The sequence below is a fragment of the Leucoraja erinacea genome, chromosome 32 (assembly GCF_028641065.1).
Source record: "Leucoraja erinacea ecotype New England chromosome 32, Leri_hhj_1, whole genome shotgun sequence".
NCBI lineage: Eukaryota > Metazoa > Chordata > Chondrichthyes > Rajiformes > Rajidae > Leucoraja > Leucoraja erinaceus.
Window position 1 is genome coordinate 4,718,040 of NC_073408.1, and position 10,239 is coordinate 4,728,278.

At 45.8% G+C, this 10,239-nt stretch overlaps 1 protein-coding gene across 1 annotated transcript in view; it reads left to right on the plus strand.

The window, feature by feature from the left end:
- sidt2 (SID1 transmembrane family, member 2) overlaps window positions 1-4,527 on the plus strand; it is a 57,940-nt gene extending 53,413 nt beyond the window's left edge. Inside the window, exon 26 of the mRNA XM_055660603.1 lies at window positions 967-4,527. Within this exon, the coding sequence (XP_055516578.1) occupies window positions 967-1,029 (63 nt within the window). The 3' untranslated portion in view covers window positions 1,030-4,527. The remainder of the gene's footprint in view (window positions 1-966) is intronic.
- Window positions 4,528-10,239: the final 5,712 nt, after the last annotated feature.

A 10,239-nucleotide genomic window follows, 5' to 3' on the forward strand; every position in this document is an offset into this window, starting at 1 on the left:
ACTCGGAGAATTACAGTAATGGCCGCTCGTAGGTACTCAGGGCTCTCGTGGACATTTTCCAACATGTTGAAAAATCTTCACGAGTCTTCACGAGCTTACCACGTTTCCCGAGTGCCTGCCGTTAGCGTTATGAGCCGCTAAGAGACGTCCTGAGCTCCGACGTACATTCTAGGTGCTTACCACAAGGTCGATTTTTTTTTAAAAACTCGGGAGAGCTCTTGAATTACCTCGTACAGTGGGACAGGCCCTTTAATCAATTTTCCCTCCACAAACACTCTCCTCTGCCCTGGCCGAACTTGCCCCCACCCTCAATAACTTGTCTTTTAACTCCCCTCAGTGTCCCCATGTTAAGGTTGTAGCCATGGGCTCCTCGCATGTGCCACAGCGATGCCTGCCTTTTTGCCAGGCATTGACTCTTCCAGCTTTCTTCCCCCCCCCCCCGCCTTCATCCCCCGTACTTATCCATTGTCAACTCTTTGAGGATTCCCAAGGAAGGAGGGGGGAGTGGGATTCATAAGTTCTAGGAGCAGAATTAGGCCATTCGGCCCATGGGGGAACTTCTTTACTCAGAGAGTGGTGGCTGTGTGGAATGAGCTTCCAGTGAAGGTGGTGGAGGCAGGTTCGTTTTTATCATTTAAAAATAAATTGGATAGTTATATGGATGGGAAGGGAATGGAGGGTTATGGTCTGAGCGCAGGTATATGGGACTAGGGGAGATTATGTGTTCGGGCACGGACTAGAAGGGTCGAGATGGCCTGTTTCCGTGCTGTAATTGTTATATGGGTTATAAGTCTACTCTGCCATTCAATCATGGCTGATCAATTTTCCCCCTTTCAACACCATTCTCCTGCCTTCTCCCCAAAGTCGCTGCAGTATGTGTTGTTTTATGTGTCCCCCCCCCCCCCCCCCTCCCCCCCCCCCCCCACACCCACTTTGGTTTCACAACTGTGTGCTTTTTAATTTCAGATCTTGCTGACCCTAGATGAAGACTTGGATGGGGTACCGAGGGACAAAATCTACGTGTTCTAAGGGCTGGAGGAGCTGATGTACAGGAACAGGGACTGCACTGCAGACGTGATGCCTCCATCACTTGCGGCACCTTCCTCCGGAGGCAAGGGGGTGGGGGGTGGGGACAGGACCTGCAGGGCCGTTGCCAGCAAGTTGAGGAGGCGCTGGGGCCAGTTGCTTTGTGCTAGCCCATGACTGCTGCCTTGCCGCAGAGCCTCCAGGAGGAGGGCATGGAGCGAAGACGGTGGCTTGGCTTTGTCCAATGTTGATTGGCCCTGCGATTGTTCCAGACCCAGCATCATCTCCATCTTGCCTCCCAATGTTACTTGTCTAAGAGGCTGCTCATGTTCGAAGAAGCCGGATAAAACGGCGGCAAAAATGGAAAATGATTCTTCAGTGGCGACCCTTCTCTCCCCACTTGTATCAGTCCTAACCAAAGCCGCACAGCCGAGAGGAGAGAATGATATCAGAAGAAGAAGATATCCCTGGTTTTAAAAACAAAATAGCCTTGTTGGTGCCGTGCCACAGCCTCGCGAATGGAAAACCGCGCAGGTGAAGCGTTTGCGGAAACGTAGACTGGGTTAGGTTGTGGGATCGGCGTTGGACCCGCCCCGGCGTTGGACCCAGCCCCGCGGAGCTCATGCATTAAGCCCAACCCAAGGGGTGGTCTTTGAGTTCCCGGTGACCAACCTGTGGGGCAACATTGGCTTTCAAAGCGCCAATAAAACTTGTTTGTTGGCTAGGACGTTGGTTTAGCCAACGCATGGGCCCCAGCTATGCCTGCAGAAAATGAAGGCCGAGATCCGTACCTCTAAGCCAAACTAAGATGGTGGACCTCTGTTGGCCAGGAGATCGTAGGTAAAAGTCGACTGAATCTTGCACTGGTTCCTGAATCATGTCAAAAGGAACGTGTCAGAATGAAACAATGACAAACTTGATCTAAACGTTGGTGCTTATCCACCCTGCTGGTTGAAGTTTGGCGTTAGGTTGCACTGAAGTGGCCCCCACTTGTGTTCAGTTCACAGACACTGCAAGCAACACTTAGATTATGTTTGGTATCTGCACCATGCACAACTTGCCCTAAAAACCGATCCCTGGCTGGTAGTTCTACACAGTTGCAGGACGGGAGGGCAGAGTATAATATGTCTCTATGCTGTATGTCCCTGCTATAAACCAGGGCTGAATTTCAAGGGAATTTTACTTTTGCTGGGTGTAATATGAAAATATTATTTCCTCTACGTTTTACTGTAGAATATCTCCCCCCCACCCCCCACCCCGTTGAAGAACCTTCCCCAGCATGGGATCAGTATTCAGGACTATGTTTTACATTGTAAGCTGCTTTCATTGTTTGACCACGGGTTAACACTTGCCTACTTCTGTTGCGTTGACTTGGTGGTTTAATCCAAGATGTGTCTTCTGTTTAAAGTGCTCAGGTTAATTTTCGCGGGGAGTTTGAGTAGGTTTTCCCGGTACTTCTCTCCAAGTTAGCCGCCCGTATCCGCACGGTATTACACGGGCGGTATCTCCAGTTGTCACTTCCATGCATTAGACTTTCAACGTGCCGTGTCTGTGCTCCCACTCACAAACGTTGCCTATTTCCTTCGCTCCATAGATGCTGCTGCACCCGCTGAGTTTCTCCAGCACTTTTGTCTAGCTTCCCACTCACAAAGACGTCTCTGAGCAGCGGAGAGAGACACAAAATGCTGGAGCAACTCAGCGGGACAGGTAGCATCTCTGGAGAAAAGGAATGGGTGACGTTTCGGGTCGAGACCCTTCTTCAGACTGAGAGTCAGGGGAGAGGGAGTCCAGAGATATGGAAGGGTAAGGTGTGAAAATGACAGATCAGAGCAGACAAAGATAAGGAAATGTAGAATGTTTCATTGTTGGCTGAGGTCAAGGTGACAAGGGCTCGTACAATCAGTAAAATTAATCAGGACTGTGAAACTAGTAGAAGAACTGGGGTGGGGAGGGACGGAGAGAGAGGGAAAACAAGGGTTACTTGAAGTTAGACAAATCAACATTCATACCACTGGGTTGTAAGATAGACACAGCAAGCTGGAGCAACTCAGCGGGACTGGCAGCATCTATGGAGAGAAGGAATGGGTGACGTTTTGGGTCCAGACCCTTCTTCAGACTGGCTGCCCAAGCAAAATAGGAGGTGCTGTTCCTTTAATTTGTGTTGGGCCTCACTTGACAGTAGCTGTTTGGCATTCATGGGCATACAGTCATGCCAGGTATGTGCCTGATAACTGCATGGATGCAGCTTAACCCACAGGGCTCATTTCGATTAGAGACGCCAGCAATGACAGTGTCCGACTGAAGGCTGCACTGGTTGGGAAAGTGATATCTAGCTTCCTTGATGTGTGGGATGTATCATTTATTTTTGTTTTGTATTGTAACTATTCTTTGTGGGGCAAAGGTACGATTTTGCATGAAATCCCACCAATGGCAACACTTACTTACAAGGTGTACAATTTACCATCCAAAGACCAAATGGTTTGCAAGACAGCACAAGTGCCATTGTCTGCGTTTCGATTGTTTGCAGCGCACAGTTAGAGACATAATACATAAAATACATGGGGACGGAGTCTTGGGGAATGACCCTTCCAGCGTTGCTTCTCAGAACAGCAACTATAGATAATATAGTCTTCTTCTTGCGTATGGCGTGCACAGCCTAAAGTTGTAGGACAACTTGTTCTATTTGATCTTATTTGATTGTGCACGCCAGGTTGATTGCATTCGTCGAAACAGGGCGGACCACGTGAAGGTTGCAATCTCCTACCCCAGGTGTAGTTAAGTCCTATGACTAGAGGTCAGCCCGTTATTAATTGGATAGCCAGAATTTAGTAGGCTGTGGACATTATTTGATGATGTAGATGGAATACCACGGCATCAAATCTCCGTCCTATAGTTGGTGTTGGAATGATGATGTGCCTGAACTACTTGTAGAAAATTCTGATTTTGGCTGGCTCAGGGAATTGTTCAAGATTTTGGGTACGTTTATTTTTTAAGAAGATACTTTGAGTTAATTACCAATTTTTTTTTTTTTTTGGCAACATTGCATTTGCAGAGGCCCCTGTTGACGTCTTCATTTCACTGGCATCGTGTGTGAAGAGTTTGGAGGGGCAGTGGGTTCACAGGGTGTAGATGAGTGAGAGGGTGTTGGCATTGGGAGTGGGGTGTCTTTACCACTAGGTGGTGCTGCTCAACCTTTGTCTGAGCTGGAGAGAGATGGTCAAAGCAAGATATTCCATTGTACCCGTAACTAACGCCAACCTGTGCATCTGACAATAACTCAACTTGACTTGACGAAAGTCTTATTTCTGATGTTCATATGAATGGGATCATATCAGGGATAAAGGGATCAGGGGGTATGGAGAGAAGGTAGGTACGGGACACTGAGTTGGGTGATCAGCCATGACCATATTGAATGGCGGTGCAGACTCGAAGGGCCGAATGGCCTACTCCTGCACCTAATTTCTATGTTTCTATGAATGAGTGGCCCATTCAGTTTGTGGGGGGGGGGGGGGGGGGGGGGGCAGCAATTATTTTGCTGTTTTTAAATGGAAAAAAGCAAAATGTGAGATTATCAGCATAAGGCACTCTATCTTATATACTCATGTATAGTATGATTTGTCTGGACAATCTGCAAAGTTTTTCACTGTACCTCAGTGCACGTGACAATATTAATAAACCAATGTGTAGGAAGGAACTACAGATGCTGGTTTAAACCATAGACACAAAAAGTTAAAGAGTAACTCAGCTGGTCAGGCAGCATCTCTGGAGAAAAGGAATAGGTGTTGTTTCAGGTAGAGACCCTTCTTCAGAATCAATAGTCACCTTGAGATCAAATAGGAATTCAAAATATCTTTTGCCCAGAGGTGGGACTTCCACAGGAGGAAGAGTTGTGAATGAAGGGAGCTCTGGGAAGCCAAGGGAAAGGGAATATAGGATTGTATCAATCAAACTTGAAAGAAGGCTCAAGATATCACTGGCTTGGGGTGGTGCTGGTTGCCCTGTTTCTGCCCAATTTGGCTTTTTTTGTTTTGCCATTTTCACAAAATAATCGCTCTGCTCCCCACAACTGTGTGGGCCCACATTCATCTGAACATCAGAAATACTTCTGTCAAGTCGAGCCTTGCAGCTTTCAGATGGGCTGTGCGTCGGGAACAAACTCTGTTAGCCAATCTCACATTGTCAGTGACCAATGCTGGCATTGTTGGGCTGCACAAAGTGCAGTTGCTGAAGTACTAACTCCAGGAAGTTTGCTGCTTCTACCTTAGACTTAGACTTCCCCCATCGACATTGTGAATGCACACCAGATTTGCTCTGTGTTCACATGGGGATGAAGGTTCTCACCTGAGGAGGACTGTCCGCAAAACTCCAGCCGTAGCAAGTGGTGACACTTTCAAAATGTGCTTTCTTATCACAATTGGTGAGACCAGTGTTTATTCTTTAGAGTTAGAATGCATGCCTTAAGATGGAGGTTGAGGTGAACTGACTTGACCCCAGGATATCTTTGCACAGGTCATTGTTAGACAATGAGGCTCAACGCGTTGACTTTGAAGCTTTGACAGCGACCTGGGTGGGGGAGGATACAAGAGTTACTTGAAAGTATTTTATTTTTCTGCCTATTTCTAAGCAAACGAGTTGTCCAAGCACAGAGTGAATGTATGGATTAATGCTATTGTGTTATAGTTGAGTGTATATGTCTGGTTCATCAATAGCAAGGGCATTAAACTATATTTGGGTAAATGAGGGTGGGAGGAAGGTTCAAGATACAACCTTGAATACTGTGTGAAGCAACCGGGAGATATATATCGTTCTATTCCTGGATGCTTTTCAAATAGATTTCTCACCGTGAAGATATTTGACACTTTTTTTTCCAACAAGGGAATTTGTGATACAAAACTTTGAATCAGGTTTGTTAAAAATCACAGATACATCTGGTCCGCGAACCGTCCATCCCGTGACTCTGACTGTGGTGACTGTAATCAGGTTCCATGCACAATGCTCTTCGATCGTCCTGGCCTTTTCAGCCTTGTGAAGGCTAAAGGGTGAGGAATTCACTTTGTTTACAAAACACAAAGAATGATCATGCCTTTGTGGTGAAGCGGCTCGCTTGGAGCCATTTTACTGAAAGGTGTACCATTCCTTTACTGTTCATTTTACTACTTGCCGTTTCAGTAAAGCATATAATGTCACAAATCGTTACAATAAAACCTAAAGCCTATTTTGTGTCTTTGAGACTCCTGTTTTAGCTTTCCTACTGAATTAGGAGCTGGGGCGTTTGTGTGCAAAACACAAAGTGCTGGAAGAACTCTGCCGGTCAGGCAGCATCTGTGGAGGGAATGGAAAGTCAGAATACTTCAGATGCTTGGGATGGGAGAAGCATAAGATGGGAGTTTAGAACGCTGGCTGCCATCACTTTAAGTCTTCAATGCACATTAATCTGCAGGTGTTCTGCTGATAATGGCCCTGTCCCACGGTACAAGTTCATTCCAAGAGCTCTCCCGAGTTTGCCCTGATTCGAACTCGGAGATTTACGGTAATGGCCGCTCGTCGATACTCGAGGCTCTCGTGGACATTTCTCAACATGTTGAAAAATCTTCACGAGTCTTCCCGTGCTTACCTGCCGTTAGCGAGTCTTCCCGAGTACCTGCCGTTAGCGTGACGAGCCGCTAAGTGACGTCCCCGAGCTCCGACGTACCCACTACGTTCATTCTCCGTGCTTACCACAAGTTTGATTTTTTTTTAAACTCGGGAGAGCTCTTGGAATGGACTCGTGCCGTGGGACAGGGCTCTTAGACTTTAGTCGTTAGAAATTTAAAGCTTTTAAAGAAAAATTATCAATATTTTATAATAGTCACAGGGTGGAAACAGGCCTTTCGCCCCAACTTGTGTCCACCAACCAACCTGCATTTGGCCCATATCCCTCTAAACCTATCCAAATGTTTCTTAAACATTGCAATAGGACCCTGCCTCAACTGCCTCCTCCGGCAGCACGTTCCACACATTGATCATCCTTTGTGTAAAAAAAATTACCCCTCAGGTTCCTATTAAATCTTTCCCACCCCCCTAACTTCAATCTATGTCCCCAGGTTCTTGATTCGACTACTCTGGGCAATTGACTAATGAAACGTTTTAACAGCGAATCCTTTAAGTCATTTGGTGTCGGCACTAAGGGCCAGAAAAATTCCACGTGGACATGTTGAGTGATCTTTATACTTGCAGAAGAAATTCTCTCTTTTCCATTTCACAAGGATGTTTCCTGTTCTACAGTTATGGGGATTTGGAGAACTCGCAATACATAGACATGAAGTAACCACTGTGCACTCTGTGTAGAATACCAGGAATACTTTCATAAGGCCCATTAATACATTTTATTGCATTTGACATTTCCATTACAAATGACCTCTAATGTAAACTCCATATGTTCAGGGACAAACATGTCCAACGTTGACTAAATATCGGTAACTTTACAGTAACATTAACATTACCTGAAGTCGGTCACGTCCATTGCACAGTGCCAGTTACACAAAATTCCCAAGGAACCAACTAAAGCCATCGGGATCTGTGCAGATTTGCAATAGAATTCTTTGCAAACATTCTCAGCATCCAAATTCCAATCATAAACTAGGGGTATAGACTGGATCTCCCAATCTACCTCATTGCGGCTGTTGCATCGGAAGAGCAGTATCATCAAAAGTGGAACGCACCAAGCAGGAGGATGGGAATAGATTATATTTTGGGTCGAAACCCTTCTTCAGACAGGAGGAACTGCAGGAACTGCTGGTCTAAAGGTATTTACACATATCTTCAGATTCTGTGCATCTCATGGCTATCAACAGTTACCATCTATCTTTGCTCACAGGCACCTCTTCTGCCCCCTTTATCCCAGTTAAGAACCTTGCATTTGTTTCTTCCAACGTGAAAAGTTCTTTGAACCTAATTCCAAGTCTGAGGAAAAGTCATCGACCTGAAATATAAAGGCGTTCTCTCTCTCCCATGCCTATTTCCTTCGCTCCATAGATGCTGCCGCACCCGCTGAGTAAGTATTAGCTGTGAATAGATTTCCCATTGTTCGAGAAGGAACTGCAGATGCTGGAAAATTGAAGGTAGACAAAATTGCTAGAGAAACTCAGCGGGTGCAACAGCATCTATGGAGCGAAGGAAATAGGCAACGTTTCGGGACGAAACGTTGCCTATTTCCTTCGCTCCATAGATGCTGCCGCACCCGCTGAGTTTCTCCAGCAATGTTGTCTACAATAGATTTCCCATATCCTCTTACGGCATCGGAGGGAACCCTTCAGCCCATCGAGTGTATGTCAGCATGCAATGCAATCCCATCAAGCACATTCTCCCCACTTGAATACAGAAACGGTATGAACGGGTGATCGATGGTCGGCACGGACTGGATGGGCCGAAGAGCCTGTTTCCATGCTGTGTCTGGATGGTGTTTAAGAACCATCATCTTTCATTCAATTTTAGATTATTCTCTATGGATTTCCAATTGGAATGATGTACCAAGTTCTCCGCTGATCTGAGGCTGATTGGGGATGATCAGCCATGATCACATTGACTGGCGGTGCTGGCTCGAAGGGCCGAATGGCCTACTCCTGCACCTATTGTCTATTGTCTAAATCTCTCGAGTCAAGAATGAAGACTGTTTTACTGTCATGTGTCCCAGATAGAACATTAAATTCTTACTTGCAGCAGCACAACAGAATATGGAAGCATAGTACTATATAAACTATATAATAAACAAGGAAAAAAGTTCAGTGTGTGTATATACACATAAACACAGGTAAATATACACATAATTATATATATGTGTGTGTGGACAGACACAAAATGCTGGAGTAACTCAGCAGGACAGGCAGCATTTCTGGAGAGAAGGAATGGGTGACGTTTCGGGTCTGAAAAAGGGTCTCGACCCGAAACGTCACCCATTCCTTCAAATTCCTTCTAGAGAGCTGCCTGTCTTGCCGTTACTCCAGCATTTTGTCTATCTTCGGTTTAAACCAGCATCTGCAGTTCCTTCCATATATATGTGTCACCGAACTAGCTTTTTTCTGGGGTGGAAGATTGCAACCTTCACGTGGTCCGCCCTGTTTCGACTAATGCAATCAACTCGACGTGCACAAACGGAAGATCAAATAGAACAAGTTGTCCTACAAACTTTAGGCTGTGCACGCCACACAAAAGAAGAAGCAGCTTTTTTTCTCGTTTATTACACAGTTTACCGTGTGCTATGTGTACATAATTAGCGAGCGTACTTATTTTGCAATGAAGGGTAGGATATGATTAATGAATCTCCATTATCCAGAATGAACCCTCCAGCAACCTGTAATGTATCAAAATAAATGGCAGGGATAAACTAAATGGCGGGGATTGAGGCAGGGCTGATTTAGGGCTGAGAAGTCGGCACTAACCAGCCACGCGATCTCCCAAAACACTTCATGACCAATTAAGTACTTTTGAAATGTCGTTCCTTTTACCTCACTGACGAGAAATGCCTCCCACTTCAGGGCCAGTTCCAAAGTTCACCTCTAAGGATGTTTTTTTAAGAGCTTTGCCAGTCAGTACTGTTTACTCGAGAAAGCCTTTTCACTGGTTGAAGCCATTGAATGGCATAAGTGTTACATGCAAGGATAGTTACAGGGATTTGGCTTGTAGCATTTCTCTTAATCCAGGGACAATCCTTCCATTGTGATGGATGGCCGTTAACTTATTATCTGTTACATTGCGATAAATGCTTACGTGCCAAGGAAGAATCTGACCCTCATATTTCAGCACGGTGGTAAGTATTAGCTGTGAATAGATTTCCCAATGTTCGAGAAGGAACTGCAGATGCTGGAAAATTGAAGGTAGACAAAATTTCTGGAGAAACTCAGCGGGTGCGGCAGCATCTATGGAGCGAAGGAAATAGGCAACGTTTCGCCCCGAAACGTTGCCTATTTCCTTCACTCCATAGATGCTGCCGCACCCGCTGAGTTTCTCCAGCAATGTTGTCTACAATAGATTTCCCATATCCTCTTACGGCATCGGAGGGAACCCTTCAGCCCATCGAGTGTATGTCACCATGCAATGCAATCCCATCAAGCACATTCTCCCCACTTGAATACAGAAACAGTATGAACGGGTGATCGATGGTCGGCACGGACTGGACGGGCCGAAGAGCCTGTTTCCATGCTGTGTCTGGATGGTGTTTAAGAAGGAACTGCAGAT